Below are 23,582 nucleotides of genomic sequence, written 5' to 3'. Positions count from 1 at the left end.
AATATTTATGGGTCATTGAAAAATATGTTTGTCTGAGGTGATAAAATGAGAGATCTAGTTTCAAACGTATATGTCAGGTTTCATGAAATTTAGTCTTTGTCTAATTTGGTTTCATAAAAAATAAAAAAATGTATGATTTTGAAAGTTTTCAAATATATATATATAAAAATAAATATATATATTTTTTATATAATATATATATTTTTCCCCATATTCTTGGTGAAAAAATTATTATATATATATATAATTTTTTCCCCAAGAATATCAAGACGTTTTCTAAAGGTTACATATATGACCTGAAAAAAAGTGCTTTGCCATAAAATGTCTAAATATCTATTTTATTTTATTTTTAAACATTCACAGTCTTGAGGGTCTAAATGTCTTTTTTTTTTTTTTGGTAACCAATTTGATGGTCAATTTTTTTCAAATATTAATATCTTAAAATGAATAATAAAATATTCTAATGTTTACACCATGACATTAATTACTTTAAGCCCCATAAAAATGTCAAAATAACTTTGAGCTCAGTAATAGATAAAACCTGTTCATCATAGCAGAGGTGTAATCAAGTTATTGTTGTGTGAACTGAATGGTCAATGTATTTTTGAGTAACTTCATAGATGTAGACAAAAACGTCATTGCCCCTTTACATTGTTTGGTGTTATTACATTTATTAATTTTATTTTCCGTTTCATATTTCGGTAGTTGCATAATGCTAACAAGTTTTAAGATTTTGGATTTTTCATACACAACAGTCTCTAGAATTTACTCAGAATTGTGCCAAAACCAAAAACGCGTCCAGTGAGCATCAGTTCTGTGGATGGAAATGCCTTGATGAGAGAGTCAACAGAGAATGGCCAGACTGGTTTGAACTGACAAAGTCTACAGTAACTCAGATAACCACTCTGTACAACTGTGGTGAGAAGAATATCATCTCTGAATGCTTTTCTAAGATGCAGATTGGTGCTGTTTTGGAGGTACAAGGGGGACCTACACAATATTAGACATGTGGATTTAATGTTGTGGCTGATCAGTGTATGCATATATATATATATATATATATATATATATATATATATATATATATATATATATATATATATATATATACACACAGTACTGTGCAAAAGTCTAAGGCACATAAAGTGTTTCACAAAAACATTTGTCTTAAGATGGTTATTTATATCTTCAGCTTTAGTGTGTCAATAGGGAATATAAATGTTAGACTCCCAAACATTACTTTTGCAAATAGAAAAGATCAGAATAGAAGAAAAGGGTGCTCTGCAACAGATGTCATGGCCCCCACAAAACATAGTGTCAGTCTGAGATTACATAGAAATCAATTGAGACAGTCTAAATGAAATTCTTTAAGAATCTTGGAACATCCTATCTGTCAACTACCAAGAAAAACTGTGTCCATGTGTCCCTAGGAGAATTGGGGCTGTTTTAAAGGCAAAGGTGGTCACACCAAATATTGATTTAGCTTTTATATGTTTACTGGACTTTGTATGATGTTAATTGATAAATGAAAATTATTTTTGAAGACATCCTCACTATGCAACATTTTTCACAAGTGCCAAAAACGTTTGCACGGTACTGTTTATATATAAAGGAAAACAAGAAAGTGTATATTTGAAGTGCTATGACCTTTAAGTTTTCAGCATTTTAATCACCTTTTGCCTTTCATTTTAAGTGGTCCTGCAGTGTGACAAATGCCTTTTTAAAAGTACTAAATTCAAATTAATACAGGGCCATAAAAAATGCATTTGCAATCAATACAGAATAAGAAAAATGCTGTTTAAAATGGTCTTGTCACCACAGGACAGGTTGTGTAATGTGAAATACCCATTTCCAGTGCGTTTTCAATTTCAGCATACACGAGGTGCTTCTGAAATTTTACAGTTGTCTGAGAGCAAAAATATTTCACCTATAAGTTTATGAAGCCATTTATTTAGCTCTTGCAAAGTTGTTCATCTGAAATATATTACAGATGAACAACTGCAATAAATAGTTTACAGATGAACATGTCATTTTAGAGTACATTCATACCTTGTGATTTCTTGTTTTATCTGTGCATATACTGGTAGGGTTGAAGGCCAAAAAACAATTTATACAGTTTATACATTATTACACAATACAATGGAATAGCAATTAAAAATATATTCAATTTTGAGAAATCAAACATTTTAAATGTAGCAAATAAATGTTCCTATATGACTTTGCCCATGAGTGTTAAATCACTCGACGTGTGAGCCACAGCTTAATATAAAAGGCACATTCTCTCGTCATAATCCAGGATTCCAGTTTGACAAAAACTTTGCCAGCTGTGCCATGCTCACACGTGCCTACTGAAGCGAGAGAATAAACCGTTTGCATGCGTTGCATTGTCAGCGTTGCATCAGACACAATGATCCTAGTAGAATGTGAGATGAGGAGTTTTTGCTGGAAGGGAAATGTTGCTTGTGTTGCTTGACAGACTGCAGAAAGACGGATGGAGCCTCCTGACAGGACTGTGAGGTCTCCGTCTTCCAGGACTGCAGCGGGATTCTCAGGCTCGTGGATCCAATGTTCACGCTTTAAAGAGGGAGGGTCAGATCATCATGGAGCTCCCAGTTCCTTTAATTATTTATTGCTTCACTTTCAACCTAAAAAAGGAAACATAATATATGCTGCACACTTGCCATATCTCTAATGGTAAAATGACTTCAACACTAACAAAACAGATCCACGGTATCATCATCTGATACTGATGAGTGTACCGCCACAGTACTTTTTATAAGTGTTTATCCTCATTATTAAGCATTTACACACACAATTCAACATTAACACACAATTCAACTAACTAAAATGGCTGTGTATAGAGTCTAGTAGAGATTCATTTAGGTGTTTTAAAGGAACAGCTCACCAAAACTGAAAATTCATTCATTATTAACTCAACACTCATGTTGGTCCAAACCTGTATGATTTTGGGTCATACTGTAATACTTTGTGTTATATATATATATATATATATATATATATATATATATATATATATATATATATATAACACACAGTGCATTCAGACCCCTTAATTCTTTTTAGATAGCAGTAATGAAAACCTGGGCCTGGTCTTTTTTTGTTTGAAAAGGTGTTTATCACATAAAACTTTGGTATTTAGCTGTCCAGTTTTGTACAGTTGCTCATACTTTGCAAATAAGCAGGAAAAAATGACCTAAAATATCAACTATTTTCATAATTTTGACTTTAGATAGAAAACTAAGACACTTGGGGTATGTACTACAAAAATATCAAGTGTTTGTTGTGATGTACCTCTTGTCTGAAAAAATGATTGTCAACCAAGTTACTGATTGGAAAAAACACATTTCAAAAAGGAGTTGTTTGTCCTAATGTCACATGAATTGCACGACATAAATACACAATGATGAAGGACTTGAAGTTATGCTGTCTCTCTTTTTCCCCAAATGTTTTAATTGGCTGTCAACATTGTTCCTCAAGTATTATTGTTTCATATTTTTATAAGAAAACAATTCTAAAAATTATGTATTACATATTTATGTTTATGAAAATAAATTTCCAAAGATACCATGTGCTTTGTAGCTCTATGCCTCCATGCTGAATATAGGCCCAAAATGTTCAACAGGGGACAACAGGTAACAGTTGAGATGTCCTACAGATCAAGAGTTGTTTACAATTAATAAGTCCCCTTTCTGCTGGTCAGAGTGGATTGTGAGGGAGGTTAATGCGCTCGGAGATCTACACTCACCTAAAGGATTATTAGGAACACCTGTTCAATTTCTCATTAATGCAATTATCTAATCAACCAATCACATGGCAGTTGCTTCAATGCATTTAGGGGTGTGGTCCTGGTCAAGACAATCTCCTGAACTCCAAACTGAATGTCAGAATGGGAAAGAAAGGTGATTTAAGCAATTTTGAGCGTGGCATGGTTGTTGGTGCCAGACGGGCCGGTCTGAGTATTTCACAATCTGCTCAGTTACTGGGATTTTCACGCACAACCATTTCTAGGGTTTACAAAGAATGGTGTGAAAAGGGAAAAACATCCAGTATGCGGCAGTCCTGTGGGCGAAAATGCCTTGTTGATGCTAGAGGTCAGAGGAGAATGGGCCGACTGATTCAATCTGATAGAACATTTACATTTACATTTATGCATTTGGCAGACGCTTTTATCCAAAGCGACTTACAGTGCAGTTATTACAGGGACAATCCCCCTGGAGCAACCTGGAGTTAAGTGTCTTGCTCAAGGACACAATGGTGGTGGCCGTGGGGTTCGAACCAACAACCTTCTGATTAACAGCCCTGTGCTTTAGCCACTACACCACCACCACTCTACATGCGCTTAGAAGAGCAACTTTGCCTGAAATAACCACTCGTTACAACCGAGGTATGCAGCAAAGCATTTGTGAAGCCACAACACGCACAACCTTGAGGCGGATGGGCTACAACAGCAGAAGACCCCACCGGGTACCACTCATCTCCACTACAAATAGGAAAAAGAGGCTACAATTTGCAAGAGCTCATCAAAATTGGACAGTTGAAGACTGGAAAAATGTTGCCTGGTCTGATGAGTCTCGATTTCTGTTGAGACATTCAGATGGTAGAGTCAGAATTTGGCGTAAACAGAATGAGAACATGGATCCATCATGCCTTGTTACCACTGTGCAAGTTGGTGGTGGTGGTGTAATGGTGTGGGGGATGTTTTCTTGGCACACTTTAGGCCCCTTAGTGCCAATTGGGAATCGTTTAAATGCCACGGCCTACCTGAGCATTGTTTCTGACCATGTCCATCCCTTTATGGCCACCATGTACCCATCCTCTGATGGCTACTTCCAGCAGGATAATGCACCATGTCACAAAGCTTGAATCATTTCAAATTGGTTTCTTGAACATGACAATGAGTTCACTGTACTAAAATGGCCCCCACAGTCACCAGATCTCAACCCAATAGAGCATCTTTGGGATGTGGTGGAACGGGAGCTTCGTGCCCTGGATGTGCATCCCACAAATCTCCATCAAATGCAAGATGCTATCCTATCAATATGGGCCAACATTTCTAAAGAATGCTTTCAGCACCTTGTTGAATCAATGCCACGTAGAATTAAGACAGTTCTGAAGGTGAAAGGGGGTCAAACACAGTATTAGTATGGTGTTCCTAATAATCCTTTAGGTGAGTGTATATGTTAGTGGAGCTTTGAAATCCTTTGAAAATATGGTTCAACATTTTGGGATCCCAGATCTCAATTGTATAGGTATATATAGCTGTGACACCTGCTCTGTATTGTTTTTGGATGTAGAATACACCCCCCTAAAGTGGCAGATACTCTGGGAGAGTGGGCTAAGATTCTAAAAAGTTAAAGTTTGCATCTAGAGATGCAAGGGTGCCCTTATGCAATTCAAGATTTTTCAACAATTAAATTCGACCCCCTCTAGATTTTATAGGCATGGTCTTAAAGACACACCCACCTGCTGGCGATGCCAATCAGAAGATGGTGATACAATCCATGTCTTTTGGGGGTGTTAAGATCAAAGAATTTTGGTTGAAGGTTCAGTGTTGTTTGTGTGATGTTTTAGGCACTCAAATTTTACTTTGCCTCAGACTCTGAGTTTGGGTGATGGGGCGGTCAAAAATTTGGGGGATAAAAATATAAAACATTGGGTTCTGACCAGTATCATGATCGGCAGGCAAATTATTTTAAGGGGATGGAAGTCAGCTGGAGTGCCCTCTTTTTCGGAGTGGTGTGCGAAGATGGGGAGGGTGGCAGCTTTCCAGGAAGTGGCAAGCAGTATGAGGTTTTGGGAAATGTTTGTTAGGAAATAGGGTAATTATTTAGCATTTTGGGGGGACTCTCAGGGAGGGGAATTGGAGAGAGAAGTTTAGTTGAAATATTATTATTGTTATTTTGTGTGTGTGTGTGTGTGCTGGTGATTGGGGAGGGATACTAGTGGGGGTTGTATTTTTGAATCAATAAAATTATTATTTTTTTTTACAAATGTTACATTTAAAATACGCTATTTGTAAGATGAAATTGAAAGGAGTCACTCAATGCTAACGGAGCAGTCATTTTGAAATCATGTTCAGTTCAATAACTTTAACTCTTGTTTTGTGATAACACATTTAGTTTTCCTGGTCAAAAATGACCGGACCACTAAGATTGTTAATAAATCTCTCATATTGCATATATATTATCAAAAGATTTGCATTAAATCGTTTCATCAACTTCTTTTGTAGTAATTATGACAGAATTTGTACTATATTTAAAAATGATTTTTTTATTGATAGGATTCATTGGACTGAGCTTATACAGGCCAGTAAGGGAAACTCCCTGCAGGAAATGAATCAATAAATAATTACATCATATTCTAAAGCTTAGAATCTGGAGTTTACAATGCAAATAGCTGATCCTACTAGTTCTTAAATAATGATTTATAATTTGACAAATATGACTTTTGGGTCTCATCATTGGCGAATTTGTTATTACAACAATTATATTCAGAGTTGGTAAAACCATAAAAATATGAGATAGCCGTGTGTTTTATTGTTGGAAAGATCTCAATTAGATGCAATTAGCAAATCTGTTTCACTCGGAGGCCAAACTGCAGTGAGTATTAGTGTATGAAATTCCCACTGACACACATAAATATAATTAACAGGAGTGGCTTTTTGTCACATTTTTCCTTATTACCTCCTGAAACATACATATGACTTCCAGCAGACTATCCTGATTCAAACAAGCTTATCAACATAATATGATAAGTAGATATTGAAATATTCCTCAAGGGGTGTACATGCAAAAGGGTTCTCAAAACATATTGTGTGTTTGTGATGTGTGTGCACATGTCCAAGGACTTTGAGCACATATGTGGATATGTGCACACACATCGAAAGGATTGGGATGCTACTGAACACTTAATATTTCTGTATTTTGTAGTCTAATCCATTCATTTCCAATGGCCGGTTATTTTTGACCGGTAACACAAGTTTAACAAAGTGAAATAAAACCAAAAAAAGTTTTAAGAAAATGGTCCAAAACTGTTTTGTGTGTTTTCAGATACCAAATGTGAACAAAGTCAAGGAATTGTATTAATTTTATTAAAGTTTTTTAAAAACATCTGCGTAAAGAAAAAAGTTGTCTGGGTAAAAATGACCAGAACACAACATAAGGAATAATGATGAAATTAAATCCTGTGAAATATTGTGCCCTAAACATTTTGCCACTCTACTTCCTCATGTCTGGTCAACTATGTTTTATTCATTGTTTTGTCCCAAAGATCATTTTCTGCCAAAACAGCACATACAAAATTTGACTTGCTTGAGAAAATTTAAAGACCCCCCAGTTTAAATCTGCTGAATGTAAAATAACATTTAAGATCTGCAGCTAAAGGAAAGATTTTCTGTGAACACGGATTACAAAATTGTGGTCAGTTCCTCACACAAAGCTATCGTATGGCTTCAGATGACTTGGAATATAGCGTTTATGGTACTTTCTGAAGTTGATGGTGTTTGTTGTCCTTTGTGGAGCTTGACAGATGTGGTCACTTTGAACTGTCATTGGTAAAGATTTTTTCTCCTAAAAAATTCTCCTTTATCAGCATAAGGTTTGGAACGACATGAGTTCAAATTTTCATTTCTCGGTGAACTATTCCTTTAAGTTCATGTCTTCTTTGGAAATCGACAGTGTACCTTGTGCATTGGCCAACAGGCTTTCTCTAAACAGGTTAGTCACCATCTCCAGCTCTTGTTCCGCCTCTTGTACGTTTGGATCCAACTGCAGTACTTCCTGTAAATCAGTGCTGGCTGACATGTAGTCCTGTTAGGGGAAATACAGACACACAATCAAAACTAAATGGTAGCGCTACTTGAGCAAATAAATTGGTTTATAGACACACAAAGTTCTTATTAATGCACAATATCTGAAGTAAACATTGTAAAATGTGCAAAGGGGAAAGACATTTCTGGAACAGTGTCTCTAGCATATCATCTGATGACATTATGAGAACATGAACCTTCAAGCCTTTGTGTGCCAGTGCTCTTCTGTAAAATGCTTTCTTATTGTTTGGCTCGATCTGAAGTGCAGAGTCACAGTCCTGTTTGGCCTCTTCGAAACTTTCCAATTTAAGATAGCACAGCGCTCTGGAAATCAACACACATTTCTCATTCAGCAATGCGGTCTGACTCCTCTCCCATCGGCGGTTTTACGCTGGAGTCGTCACAGTTAATTGCTGACTGAAATGGTTGGTCGGAGCAGGTTTAGTCTCAGCACTTTCTAGAGGGCTCTGAGAGTACTGACGGAAACACTAGAGACTGGACAACATTAGGGATTTCATGGACACTTTGTAATTACTTTTGGGCGAACTGCAATGTCCACAAACCAGCTATGTTCGGAATAGAATACTAGCATAACGCTTACTGCTTGAACTATATACTTTTACACTATTAACAGTTAGCAATATGCAAGGATGAACATTTCACACATGAATAAGGCAAAGTTGTCACATGATCTCATTACTTTGCATGTTTAATTCATTTTAGAAATGTTTTGCATTGATTTATCACACACATTTTAAAATTAAATCCATATTTTATACTTGATTTTTTTTATCAGTAATCCAGTGTAATACAATGTTATACAGATTACATGTAATCCATTAATACTCTACTCTGCGTAGCATTGTAGCATGCTATTCTGAACATAGCCAGTGATTTTGCTTATAATAATATTAGTGATGCTATAAAATCCAGCATTTCTTCCACTTATCTATAGGACAAAGGACACACCTGTTGGTGTAGATGGCACATTCACTGGGTTTAATGGCCAGACACTCGCTATATTTCTCCACAGCATCTTGAAACTTGTTGTTCTTTACCATGTCGTTTCCTTCTTGTTTCAGCACATTGAATCGAACTTCTGCTTTTCTGGCTGTGGAGAGAGTACATACAGTAGAATTAAACTTCTGAACATAATGTCACAATCCAGAGACTTCTCCACTTCCTTTTCCCATGTCTTTATTTATTACATTTTTTTTTTTTTTACAGAATTACAGTTATCAAACCAAAACGTGCCCTTTAAGATATTCTACAAACCAATTGAAGTGTTCTTAGCACTAGGGCTGGTCAGTGTAGTAAAAAAATGGTATGCTTTATATCTCATATATGGCATTTTGCCTATATTTGATTTATATATTTGTTCTGAAATGGCCTAATTTTATTTTATAATTTTAACCAAACCAGACCATTATTGCCAAGTAGAATATAAATGTTAAAAGCAAGAAGTTCTTTTCTCTGTTTCTCACTAAATAAACACAAGGAAGAATAATATTAGGATATTTAGAGTATTAAATATTAAGAATGAATATTTCCATGCATGTAAAGTGCTTTGGTGACCGCTAAGGTTAAAAAGGCGCTATGTAAGTGCAGACCATTTACCATGTTATAAATAAACTACAATATTTCCTTACATGTACTATTACCAAACATTTTATATGAAAAATGTTGAGTGATCTAATTCATTGTTTCATTGAAACGATCTGATTTTAGAAAAACATTTTTTTACTGTTCTAATAAGATTACATTTAGAAAACTTAACATCCAAATAGAAACACATATTGTAATTTTCAAAATGTTAATATTTATTTCATATACAAGCAAATACATTTCACATTTATTGTGAATATTCGGTATATCGGCCAGCCCAACTTGCCACAAAATCATTGGCCCCTGAACCTAAAAGACAGTCAGGGACTAGAAACTGTACAAGGACTGAAAACTGACTAAATGTTTTGCAGATTGTTACCAAAAATGGGAAAAAAGTCCCTTTCAAACATTATTTTTAAAGACGGAAGCTATTTGCACTAAGTGTAAAAAGCAATGAAAAGCATCTTATTATATAGTTATATGTTATTTGCACCGAGTGGCTGATACTATTTGCACAACTAATTAAATAGCAGTGTGTTTATTGTGTACTGTATTTATTTAGAGTCCCACAGATATCTTACACCCACCCCTAACCCTAACCTCACCTTACAAAAATGAACCATGGTTTTACTGCAGTAACAAGAAGATCACCATGGTTAGTGGTTAGCACCATTTGTAGTCAAAACAGAGTAACCACAAAATTAATCATAGTAACTATATAAACAACATGTTTGATTACATTAAAAACTATGGCTTCCACCAGAAAACATGTCTACTACAATATTACTATAGTAAAAACGTTACATATATCCTGATCAAAATCTTTCGCTCAACTCTCCGATCGTCACGTGACCAAATCACTGCAAGGAAATCAAGCTTTATATCACACTACACCACTGCACTCTGGTGACATCGTCAGTTGTATATTAGAATTGTTATTATTAGAATTAGAATTATTAGAATAATTAGAATTATTTTGGGGATATATTTAATATTAAGGATAAATGATAGACATTTTATATAGGATACACTATTAAATAATAATAATAATAAACCTTGTAAAAAACTGTAAATGCCATGGCAGCAGAGGGTGCACAATGTTAACTAGAAACTGAAGTAGTGAGTTAACATGTTTAGACTGCAAAATAAAATAGGTGTTTCAAGCCTAAACTGAAAAAAATGTTTCGATTGTAATTTGAAATAACATGTTTCAACTATAAAATAAAATTGTGTTTTGACAGTTCATTTAAAAAAGCATTAACTAAAAACATGCTTTGACAGTGACATGCTTTGTTTTTTATTATTTGTATTTTTTATTTTATAAAAAAAAAAAAATATCTGTATTGTTAATCACCTTAGTTACAACTGAAGGCCACATGATGACTTAAAGTGGATCAAGAGTGACTTCCTGGAGCAATGACCAATAAAATCATGTAGTGACAGTGCTCAGTGTCACTCACACAAACACTAAACACCATCAGGGTAACACGTGAAATTAAAATAACACAATAAACATGAACTAAACTACTTCAAATATAACACAGAACACCCTAATGTACATAACATAACAAAAAAGAAAAAAACTGAATTATACCCATTAAATATTATTAAATATGATTGGTCATGCAGAGACTTCTGAGAACACGCAATTATTGTTTTTCACTGTAATTTTAATAATAGTTTACCATAAAAGTCCATTAATTCTCTTGTTAAACCTATCATTAATTTTACCATTAATTATACGGTGTCTTAATTATAGACACCATATTTAATTAATTACTGTTCATTATTCTGTAATTATACCACGTATACAAAAATATATTTATGTTGACCCAACACAAATGGATTGAGTAACTTACATTCTTAGTGTATTTCACTAACTGAAATTGCGTTGCTTTTATTATGCTGTTTGGGATTTTACCTTTCCTTTAGTGTGTAATATATCCATTTGTGCATATAAAAAGTCTGCAAAGTTACAAAGCACAAAGTCCACGCCAAAGGGAGTTACTCTCTCCCACAGAAAACACTACTTCTGAACTACATGAAACACCTGGTTTGTAGTCCAGCTAACTGGTTGAACTGGTTACCAATTGTAAAGGAACGCCAGAAACAGAACAAGAAAATACAGTTCCTGCTCAGAATGAAATGAAAAGTTAACAACATTTTGTTTTCAATCCTGGTTCCAGTAAGAAGTGCGTGCTTAAAGACTACCTAAAAGACAACATCACAGCATTTGTGTCCTCCACCTTTCTTTTTCAAATGTAAAGTTATTTGCTATTATTACCATAACATTTATTACAGTTACAGCAGCCTAAAACAATGTCTAAACAGCAACAGCCAATAAAGTGTACTGAACAAGCATGCCCAATAAGACCAGAAATGTGAAGAAAGTAATTACGGTCTATTTTGATTTCATGTTGACTTTAACTCTATTCCAACAACAATCATCTCTCTCGAAGGATAACAGACTAAAGGTTGTTAATGTGATCATGGGTGCTGATGCTGTGTGCTCATGTGGGTCTTCCTTTCACAGGTCAAAATGAAACTGGAGCAGTCTTGTTCCATTACGATGAGAGCTGACTGTGTTACGTTTCTACATAATTGATTGCCATCAAGCGTGGTACATTCATGCTGACAAATGCTGTTAGCTGCAGTATCTTAAACTGTTTGCATAATTCTTGTAAACATTCATCAAGAACCAAAATGTCTTGCAGTTCCACAAAATATGCTAAACCTTATGAAGACATTTAGCATTGTTCAGTTAGAATCCATAAATCAACTTCATGAAACATTATGTCTATAATTTCAGCATTAGCCTGCATTTTAATGTAAGCTAGTTTTGTTGTGCTCCCAACGTGGATTTGGGGATTTCTTTATACAATGAAACTACTTTCCTATATCATCAGATGACCATTTATGTAGAATATATATAAAGAAATGACCAGCATCCACTCACAGTGATAGTTCCTGGTAGCCCAACTGCATATTAGCATGCAGCTAGCAGTGCTAAGTTCAGTGCTAAGATTACCAGAGAATGCACATTCTGATGAAAAATGTTGCAAGTCAGTTTGGAGAAAAGCGTACATGAATGAAAGCCTGATAATGAGATAAGCATAGGAAGCTAAACGTTATCCAGAGTTAGCATGTTTTTCAATTTCATTTCATTAAGAGGTTAGCTTTTGCGTTGCTTACTCTGAATTGTAAGTGTAACAATTTGGTGCTACAATATTATGGCAAGTTAGCAACACATGGTCTAAAAACTAAAACTAAACACTGATTCCCTGATTATAAATGTACTTTGTATGTTATATTCATGCACTTTGTACAGGGAAGCAGTTAAAAATGTGGGATAGACAAGCTTTAGCATGCATGCTCATCTGTTGAATAGCCCAGAGGTTATAAATGTACAGTGTCTTCAAATCTTCAAATCTGAATTGCAACAACCCAAGCCACATCATCATGGCAACCACCAAGCAACACCCTAGTAACCGTAAGGCAACATGCTAAAAGCACTCAAAACACCTGAGCAAAAGCCTAGCAACACCCTAGCAACATGGAGGCAACTTTTGCATGGGCAAGGACCATTGACATTTTCACAATGGAAAAATGTAAACATCTAGTATTATCTATACTATCTCTATATATTTCATTCACAAGCACACAGTCTAGCAGTAGTTCAATGTAATGCTTGTAATCTTGATCAATGCATAAAACAGAACACAGAGGTTCCCTTACTTTTTCACTGCTGTTTTCAGTTGCTGTTGCTTGTTTCTGTTGTTACCCAGTTAAGAATTAAACTCACCCTTTTCCTGTTCAGCTCTGGCTGTGCGGGCCTGCAGAACCTCTGCACTGGGTTCATCTCTGTGGTGCTGCTGGGCAGACAGAGGAACCAATGGAATTTCTGGAAGCTGCTCCCGCCAGTTAGGACCGTCCTGTTCTATAAGCAGTTTAGTGATCCTGATAAACACACAAACACAGTCACACACACACACATTATATTCTGCATACAACATGAATTTTACACCGCAAACAATCATGTGATTCTCACAAAACCTGACAAGAAAATCTTCTGGTCATATTTAAAATGTGAAATTATATTTTGCGTAAAGAAAATGAAGATACATAGGACCATTCAGATATTTTACACTGTGGCATAATTTTCAGGACTTAAATAATTAAATTATAAATCTGTATTATAATTTTTTTGAACCCATTGGCAATTTTTTTTCTTGTTTTGTTTTTCTTATAATCATATAAACATCCCAAAATGTTAGATTTGTACTTAAAACAGGAAAAAAAAAACTATTTGTTATTACATTTTCTGAAGACAAGTCTTGTAATTGTACATAATATTGCTTCTCAAGTAAATTTTTCTCTTGTTTTAAAGATGTTTTTACTAGAAAACAAGACAAAAATCTTGATCAAGAAAATATAAAAAAATATATTTTCATGAATTTCTGAAATTTTTCAGTATACTAAAATGTTCAGAAAACACATAATCCTTCAAACGGTACCTGTGCACACTGTCGTGAGCAGCCTGCACACTCGTGTCTATCTGCAGTACAGTCTTGTAATCCACGTAGGCCATACTGTAACGCTCCAGCGTCTCATATGCCATAGCTCGCCGGAGGAGGGGCTTCAGGGAGAAGGGGCGGAGCTCAAGAGACCTTTAAATAAATAGGATGACACAAGAGGATCAAGATCTTTCTCTGATTCTGTGCCCTTCTGTGAACTCTGTAACTGTGCAAAGTGAGTCTTAACTCCATTCATAAAGTTTGATCATTTCTCTGCATTCAGGTGGCCAAACGATGGAATATTCCATCCAGGTAAAATTCTTGCTTTACAGTGAAAAAAAGTTTTCTTTTAGAGAATATATCTTGAATTTAGAATATTTTTCTTTTCCCCTTGGCAAATTGTTTTTTTTCTTCTTCTTGTTGTTTTAAGCATAAACCTCACTACATTTTGTTAGATTTATGCTTTATTTTAAAAATTGCATAAGAACAAGTAAATTCATCTTGTTTAAGTGATATTAAGAAAAACAACACAAAAATATTTTTTTGCAGTGTTATTTTCTTGTCTCCTTACATATACTGTATGATAAATGTAAACATGAGAAATAAAGTTCTTGTGTTTTGTCTTTTTTATCTAATGTGTATTTTAGTAATTCAAAATGGACCCACAATATCATGCAAGTAAACAACAATAAAATGTAGTTTAGTTGAAGGACAGAATGTAGTCGCTCTTTTAAATAGGGGAATAACATTACATAATTTCCATCCGAATGAGCAGAATATGGCAACAGACTGTAGAGGCTCTTAGTGCTGTTGAACCAGTCTGTTGGTAAAGCTCCTTACTGTGCTACTAACTGCGTTGGGCGTTAATCTGTCCAAGACAATCACACGCAGTATTACATCAAACTAAATCCTTGCCCAACATTCACATTTATTCATTTAGCAGACACTTTCATCCAAAGTGCATTCAATATCTTTGTTTACAAAGTCTTCATTATGGAGCGTGTAATTGTGGCCACTGTCATTGTCTGTCTGATTGGCCATTAAAACGTTGTGTATTTTTTGAGTGTGCATGTAAATGTGTGGTAAACCTGGTGCAGTCCTGAATGCAGTCGCTACTGTTTCCCTCTTTGAGGAAGCACGCAGCTCTGTTTGAGTACAGAATACATAGATCCTCTGGGCTGTCAATACCTGCAAATATAAACACAGAGCACTGAAAATAGACTCTGAAAGCAGCTTTATCTCCATAGTTACATACAGGAGTTTAAGACTTCAGTGTAAATGGCAGCCAGTCATTTTCAAATATGTTTCAATTAGTCACCCCATATCATGTTACAAACCAAACTAGTCATAGAATAAAAACTATGAGCAAACTGAATTTATAGACTGTATATGCCAGCTTACAAAAGGCCCATTAGTTATTTTGGGCACACCCACAATGCAATGTGGTGGAAGTGAGCAGCAGTCTTGCGAAACATTTTCACTTCTATTTCACAGAAATGCAGCTCACATCTTTAGACTTCAGTAGACAAGATTAAGCATGAGATGAGACACAATATTCACCTCATTTCCATAGGAAATCTAGACAGCAAAGCCTCAGTATGAACTGGTATCAGATCACTCCCCATGTATTACTCAATACCACTGAACCACACATTTTGTGCAATAGATGCTCTTGTGTCTACACACATTTGAATCATTGAAATGTATTGGTTAGTTTGAAAAACCCAGTATCTAAGTGAATATTCTATAAAAAGAATAACCCGTCAAAAACTGACATATCTACTATTTTAAAGCAGATATCAGCTATAATTTTAACATACTTAAACAGAGAATACATACACCTCTCCGAAATTATTTAAATGCACTAGTTAATCCAAAAAACTAGTACTTTATGTCTATACTAAAAGCAATCAAACTGTCACATGCCAAAAAAAAATGGTACATTGGTAACACTAAAGACTGTCAGATCTACTATATTAATACAAATATAACATATGATTTCAAAAAGATACTTAACCATATCGGTACCCCACCAGAAGCATTTATAAAGTAGTTAAGTTGAAAAGCACAGGATATTTATGAATGTAGAGGTAGACCGATATATCGGTTTTATCAATTAATCGGTGCCGATATTTGCTGTCTGGAATTATCGTTATCAGCTAAAATCTGTGCCGATAGTTTTTCATTTCAAAATAAAAGACTCCAGAGTATTTTGGACTTGTTTATACTTAAGAGTCCTGCATTATGCACCAGATCTTATCATTTTTTCTGGTTATTTTGGATGAATAATAAACTGCATCTGAGACTATATTCATTTAGGACTCTTTGTCTGTCCCATCATAATTTGGAACGAGCAAGATTTTCTTGACACTATAAACATTTATTTTAAAAAGTATCGGCCGATTAATCGGTTATCTGCCTTTCACACCACCTTAGTTATCACTGATGGCAAAATCCACAATCAGTTGAACTCTACTAGAATAAATAGTCTGCCAAAAAAATAAAAAATAAGGAAGTTTGTAATCAGCAAATTTCAACACAGATTGCTTGTACTGCACCTAAACAATTTAAATGTATTGGTTAAGTAAAAAACATTATTTTAAGTCCATATTATATATAAAAATAAACTTTTACCTTGCCAGAAAAATGCTGAAAAACCAACCGCTTTTAAAGCCGGTACACTAAAAAAAATAACAAAAATTAACCATGCCAAAAAAACAAAACAAAAAAACAAAATGGCATTTTGGTAACAATAAAGACTGTCAGATCTACATGATTTCAATTAGATGCTTAAAAAATACATGTACCCCAACAGAACCAAATGTATTTAAATGTAGGCCTACATCAAATTGGCTATCCAAAAAAAAAAAAGAAAGACCACCGTGACAAAAATAAAAAAGGCAAATTGGTAAAACCAAAAACTATCATATCTACCCATTTATAACAAATAACACGTATAATTTGAATGCAGTTGTTAAGACACAAAATAGTTGTACCCCACCAGCTTCTAAACATCCATCGATGGCCTGTGTGTATTTCTCCAGTGCGTCCCCAAACTGTCCACTCTTAAACAACATATTTCCCTCATTCTTGAGCCGGGACAGCGGAGGAGGAAGAGCACCACATAGTGCGTCCAGATTACAGCCCTGTTCACCAGAGCTACTGACGGCAGGACTGCAGCCCTGAGGCTCATTCTCGCTCCTGCCAGATGGAAGGGTGCCATTCGCTGCCGGCTTCTTCCCCTGGACTTCCTGAGTCTTTGAGTTGGCTGTGTTGTTTCCTTGACTCCTCCTGCGCCCCGGGGTACCAGACTGAGAGTGCGGGCCCCCTCCCTCTCCATGAGCAGGGGTCTTCTTCTGTGAATTCCCCATAGCTGCCCTCAGTCCCTGCCACAGAACACCGAGCTCTCGTCCTCACGTAAACACACATACACACTCGCTCTCTTCCTGGTCCCTGCGCAATCTGGACAGGCTGAGCCAGAAGTAGGAGGACACGCCTCCTGCGGGCGCGCTGAGCTGTGACATCACAGAGGGGGAGGGACTGCAGTGGTGTAGTGCTGCAGTCGAGTGGGGGTGGGTGGTTTGTTTCCCGGGAAGCACTCGTGCATGGGAAGATCGGATCATTTTACTGATTTGAATATTTGAGTCTCGTTCAGCAAGAATCTTTATTCGAGTCATTTCGTTCATTTGAGCAGAGTTATATTCAAATGTTACATTTGCAACTTTGATTATCGTCCCAATAAAGAAAAAATTATAATGCAGCCAAGGACAAATTATGAGAAACAGAAATTATTAGTTCACCTCTCGAGTCTTCTTGTCCGAGTCGTTCGTTCTTTTGTCACGTTTGTGCATAGCGTGTAAGGTTGTTGCGTGACAAAAGAACGAACGACTCGGACCAAAATACTCGAGAGGTGTGGGAACTAATCATTTCTGTTTCCTGTATGGCGCCTGTGTGGTTTTCACGTAACAAAGGAACGGAGGTTGCGCAATGCGCGACCAAGACCAAATGAACGAATCACTCTGAGACTACTCGTTCTTCTGACTCACATAAAAGATTTGACTCGTTCATAAATGACCCATCACTAGTAAAACATCGATCAGGTGACTTCTGAAGGCCCTGCTGGATTTATTTGTGCAGTAATTCAGCTGCAGAGACCTTGAAATGAGGCTAAAGATCACATTTTCATTTATGACACATTTGTCATATTTTGATTACATTTAATGTATGTTCTTGGGCTGTAATCTCAATGCTTTTTTATTCTGGCCACTTCAGTTGCACTCACATACTTGTGTATTGTGCACTGTAGTACAAAGTACCCAATCATCATACTTTAAAGGAATATTTTCTGGGTTCAATACAAGTTAAACTCAATCGAAAGCATTTGTGGCATAATGTTGATTACCACAATAAATAATTTAGACTTGCCCCTAGTTTAAGCAAATAAAGTGATTACAATGAGGCACTTACAATGGAAGTAAATGGGGTCAAGTTTTGGAGGGTATAAATGCAGAAATGCAAAGTTTATAATTTTATAAAAGCACTTGCACTAATTCTTCTGTTAAACTTGTGTATTATTTGAACGTTGTTTAAAAATACAGTTTTACAGTCATTTTTGGCATTATGTCGTCATGGCAACAAATTTGTAAAACTGGGTATGATTTTACACATAAATGGTTTGTAAGTGATTCTCTTGTGATTTTGATTCAGATTCATAAATTAATCACTCAGACCGCTTTTATAACCGATTTGATGAATTTGCAAGAGTCAAATTGTTTAAGATTAAATTTCAACAATTCACTTGGAATCGAACATCACGTTTACATTTTCTGTTGTGTATAATTTGGTGGTGTTCAGTTGCATAAGTAACAAAAGGGTCTGGAGAAATGTAGATTAAAGTACCAATTTTCTATTCAAAATCTTGTAAAGTAAACGTATACTAAAGTATATATATATTTATAAATGTACAGTAACAAAGTAGCCCATTTGTACTTTGTTAGTGTATGTCCTACTTTTTTAATCAACATCAAGATTTTGGGTTAAAATTTATATGAATGTATAAGGTAAAGTATATATTTTATCTTCATTTTTTACCATTTTGCCATCACTAGTTCATTTAAAATTATCCAGCTGTGTGGTAAAATATTCTGACAATTAATATGGCCATAATACATAATTATATTATATTTTAAATGAATTAGCAAAATTGTTTAAATTGGTTTCAGATGGACTATGCCATGTCACACTGTAGGACATGTCCACTACTGTTTGTATATACTGAACATTGAACATGCGTATATGTTGTATATTGTTTTGCATATACTGAACATTGAACATGCGTATATGTTGTATATTGTTTTGCATATACTGAACATTGAACATGCGTATATGTTGTATATTGTTTTGCATATACTGAACATTGAACATGCGTATATGTTGTATATTGTTTTGCATATACTGAACATTGAACATGCGTATATGTTGTATATTGTTTTGCATATACTGAACATTGAACATGCGTATATGTTGTATATTGTTTTGCATATACTGAACATTGAACATGCGTATATGTTGTATATTGTTTTGCATATACTGAACATTGAACATGCGTATATGTTGTATATTGTTTTGCATATACTGAACATTGAACATGCGTATATGTTGTATATTGTTTGCAATGTTAAATCATCAGTTCTTGATATGACATGTTTACTGTCATTACCAAGATGAATTCCTTGTAAGTGCCACTTTGCCTATAAACTTTTTCTTTTATATTACAACTCAGCGGCTGATTCAAAGAAACAAAAATTGACAGGTAAATGATATGAGATTCGTAAGAAGGTGTCTAGCTATAAACGTTGGTGGATTAAGGAAAAAGAACATTCTTAAATCTTTTTGTGATTACAAAACATCTTGTACATTGAAATTATTAACTACTGTTTTTCTTTCTTAAGAATGTTTTTTGAATCTGGCCCAATTTTGCTTTAAAAAAAAAAATGTGTTACTGGGCAGCTGACATTATCTGGACAAAGCTTTTTTTTATTATTCAACATTAAGATTTTATGTTAAACATTATCAGCCATGGTGTTCGTTTTAGATGCTGATCACAATTATTTTTGTTTATTTTCCTCCACTGATATTAATCACCTTTTGTCTTTTATGCAGTTCACACCTATTTTAAGGTGTGACAAATTCATTTTTAAAAGAAGAAATATTTAATGTAGTCTTCCAATTAATGAGGTCATTAAAACAGTGTGGATATGCAAGAATGATAAAATATATAGAATCTCACTGCTTGACATACTGTATATCAACTACCCTCAAAGATTGATTTCGTTCAAAAGAGGCAGTTATACTGTTTTTGACCACTTTTACTGTTTGTCAGGATACTGAATTTTTACAACGGACATTTAATGACTGTAAAGTGACTAATACATAGGTGAGGTTTTTATTATTACTTTTTTAATCAGTTTTGCATGTGATACTTTCCTATTAATTTATTACAATGGACTCATTGTTCTTTTAGAACATTTTGTTAATTGCAAAAACATTAAATTCAACTACATGTGGGATAACCTGAATTGAAGAGGTTTCTTTCCACCAAAATAACAGTTTGTAACTTAATGAAAACAGACAAGACTATACTTCATTAAGGAGCATCAGCAGAAATTCTTCAGTTCACTTTCAAGTGGAAACTGTAAACCTAAACTCTTGTGAGAAAATGTGAAAATCTAAATAAAGCAACATTCACTCAAGAAAATTCAATTCAATTTTATTGAACTAAATTGTGACCCATTTCCACCTATTCAAATTGTATACATTTATTTACACTTTCAAACATATAAAAAGCTAATTAGGAAAGGAATACATTAAAATACATCTCATCGGGCATCAAATACAACCACTGGAATCAGGAGTTAAGGGTAAATGCAATGCACAATCAGATTATATTTAACCGAAATATGACTATATGGAGTTAGTACTATATCATGCATCCTGCAGTTCAAGAAAACCATGCCAAAGGTTCAGTGTTTGAAATCTATTAACTAGTTTTAACCACTCTAAGCATCAGAAGTTTAGAAAGGATACATCTTTTGGTCCTTTTCTTGTACATGATTCTGTAGCCACATTCTCTGCATCTGATGGGATCTCTCGCCTTGATCTCATTTTCTGTGTGACACTCTGAAGCACAGAAGCAGAAAAACACAACAGATTTTACGTCATTGCTGGTAAGGCAAGACCCATAAACAGGTTGCAGGTGGGTTCTGATAAGTTCATGGATAACTATCAGGTATAGTAAGGATAGCAAAATATATATATATAAATAAGGCCAATTATTATTCACAAGATATGAAGTTAGAGACATGTTTGTGCAGATGGAGCACATTTCCATATGGTCACATTATTTTCATGCCCTCACTTCAATTTAGGACACTTGATTATCCATTTAAAATAACTAAATAAGCATTGAAGTGACTATGAAAATATGAATGAGTATTGTCAATGAAGACAGATGTTGATACAGCAAATCTCCACGTGATTGTTTTATTTCCACTATTGAGGCCACTTTTATACTGTAGAACAAAGTTGTTCTTAAAAATAAATCATACTATCGGAAACGATCGCTGTATATTTTTGACAATAACCAATAGTTCAAAAAAATAACTAATAAATTGATTTAAGTAATATCACATGAGCAAGAGTGCCATAGGTAATCACAGCAGTGCTGATTTAGGGACATTTGGCACGATTGCCAGTGTGATATTGCTTATATACAACAGTTCAATGAACAAGTAAATTAAAAAAATTAGGAAAAATTGAGTACCGTCATAAAATCGCATTTGTGCATGGAAATACTTTCTTATTCGACTGATCAGAATATGCTGTTGCTGGTTCAAAACAAATTATGCGTCCAAGCTGTCGTTAGTAATTCAAAAATGTCACTTCAGAAATAGTATTGCGGCTTGTGCAGTTTCTAACAAGTTATTGGATAAACAAGGATGGATGTGTGTGTGTGAGAGAGAGAGATAGTGCATGTACTCCCAAGCAGAGATGCTGTCAGCATTCTGAAGATCAGCTTTCTCAGTGGAAAAATAGCTGGGGTATTTCTACCTATTTCGTGGTAGCCGATGCGCAAGAGCAATTCACCACAGAAACTGCAATGTCCATTTTAAACAGCATATCTTCTCCAATGTGGAAAGTCCGGTAAGATTTAAGCACCTTCAGGTTGTGTAATCAGTCTGTTGTCTCTCAGATGTGATGAGTAATAATGCTAAAGTTGTTAATTTAAAGCTAATTCCTAGCTTTAGTAGTGTAGTAGTAATACAAGAGATCACGCAGTGTTGTTGTATGTAAACACTGACTGACGCGGATTCACTTCGTCACATAACTGGCTCATATTGCACACAAAAATAATCTCTTGCCACCACCTGCTGGTTAATATATGTAACGAAAAAAAAATACATGTAAATAGACACATATACAGTACCTCTTAACACATCTGCACTACTCTTACACTTTAGTTTAGAACAGCACGAACACAAGTGGAGTGATACACACACAGTGAAGCGTCTGAGTGCTGATGGTGTCAGACCATCAGTGCTCATGGAAATTCTCTCATCCAATCAGTTTCGAGAACCGGAACTAACTGTTGTGTTTTTGTGTATGTATAATATATATATATATATATATATATATATCAGTCTACTTCTAGTTGTTTTGCAGATAAGGATAAATATGGCTTTTGTGAAGTGAATTATTGGCTGCTGAGAGCATAAAACCATCAAAATTCAAGATAAGTTTAAATACCAAGAGTCCATTTTCCAATTCAGCCATGATACTGTTAATAATTTTGAATGTTTTTGGGACCAGGCAGTTAATGGTAGTATAAATAAACTTCAAACTTTAAGATAATGGATTTTTCTTCTTCTTCATGTGTATGATTAAAATATTTTGGTCGTGATACATCCAATCTTATGTATGGTCCAGAGGCAAAGATTTCATTTGGGTGAATTACAGTTTTAAAAATACTGCTGTATTTATCATCTGATATGGAGGATCTTGTTTGCAAAGTAATGAAAGATAGGATTTTAAACTGTGAAAATGAAAAGTGGCATTACCTCCACAAATGTAGACCATTGGCTGCTGTTTAGGAGGCTGTATGTCTTTTTGAGGATCCATGACCTGAAAAACAAATATAGACACTCCTTACATACTTAAAATGTACACTTTAGATCTTAACATAGACTAAACCTAAAGATTATCATAAAGATTTAACAGATTATTATTTTATTCAGTGCTGATGAACTGCCCAATGAGTGTATGAGCACGTCTACTGTTACACACACAGCGCTAGATGTATTATTCTTCGCCTTTATATTAGTTACAACATCAGTAAATTATGCAATTAATCTATATAAAAATATTGTTATTTGAAGCGCAAGCGTTAAAAACAATCAACACATTACCTTTATCACGTTAGACCGCAGAGTTTGTTCAAAAACGTTGTTCACGTTTGCGCATGCGTCTTGATTGCAGCAGGACAGCTCAATGACACTCGCTGCTATTGGCTGAAGTGGAAGATTGACAGATTTTCATCAAGTAGGGTCGTCACTAAAAGATGGGCGGAGCTTACACAT

At 34.9% G+C, this 23,582-nt stretch overlaps 2 protein-coding genes across 3 annotated transcripts; both read right to left on the bottom strand.

The window, feature by feature from the left end:
• Window positions 1–1,193: 1,193 nt before the first annotated feature.
• Window positions 1,194–17,406, bottom strand: LOC127651023 (sperm-associated antigen 1A-like). Of its 2 annotated transcripts, XM_052136721.1 has the most exons (8): window positions 16,949–17,406; window positions 15,036–15,135; window positions 13,948–14,100; window positions 13,236–13,390; window positions 8,798–8,939; window positions 8,026–8,152; window positions 7,703–7,829; window positions 1,194–2,645 (listed from the first exon to the last, which is right to left on the bottom strand). In XM_052136721.1, the coding sequence occupies exons 1-8, from the start codon at window positions 17,316–17,318 to the stop codon at window positions 2,641–2,643; spliced, it is 1,179 nt and encodes a 392-aa protein (XP_051992681.1). In that variant the 5' UTR covers window positions 17,319–17,406; the 3' UTR covers window positions 1,194–2,640. The 2 variants fall into 2 exon arrangements, with proteins under 2 accessions (XP_051992681.1, XP_051992680.1); XM_052136720.1 differs by lacking the exon at window positions 1,194–2,645 and having other exon boundaries at window positions 7,113–7,829.
• A 3,324-nt stretch (window positions 17,407–20,730) lies between these two features.
• On the bottom strand, window positions 20,731–23,497 carry LOC127651000 (DNA-directed RNA polymerases I, II, and III subunit RPABC4). Its single transcript, XM_052136693.1, has 4 exons — window positions 23,412–23,497; window positions 23,064–23,127; window positions 21,034–21,126; window positions 20,731–20,848 (listed from the first exon to the last, which is right to left on the bottom strand). Exons 2-4 carry the CDS (start codon window positions 23,122–23,124, stop codon window positions 20,826–20,828), a joined length of 177 nt encoding a protein of 58 aa, XP_051992653.1. The 5' UTR covers window positions 23,125–23,127; window positions 23,412–23,497; the 3' UTR covers window positions 20,731–20,825.
• Between the last annotated feature and the right edge of the window lie 85 nt (window positions 23,498–23,582).

This window comes from Xyrauchen texanus, chromosome 10, assembly GCF_025860055.1.
Source record: "Xyrauchen texanus isolate HMW12.3.18 chromosome 10, RBS_HiC_50CHRs, whole genome shotgun sequence".
Taxonomy (NCBI): Eukaryota; Metazoa; Chordata; class Actinopteri; order Cypriniformes; family Catostomidae; genus Xyrauchen; species Xyrauchen texanus.
This window is presented reverse-complemented; position numbering and strand designations above follow the sequence as displayed.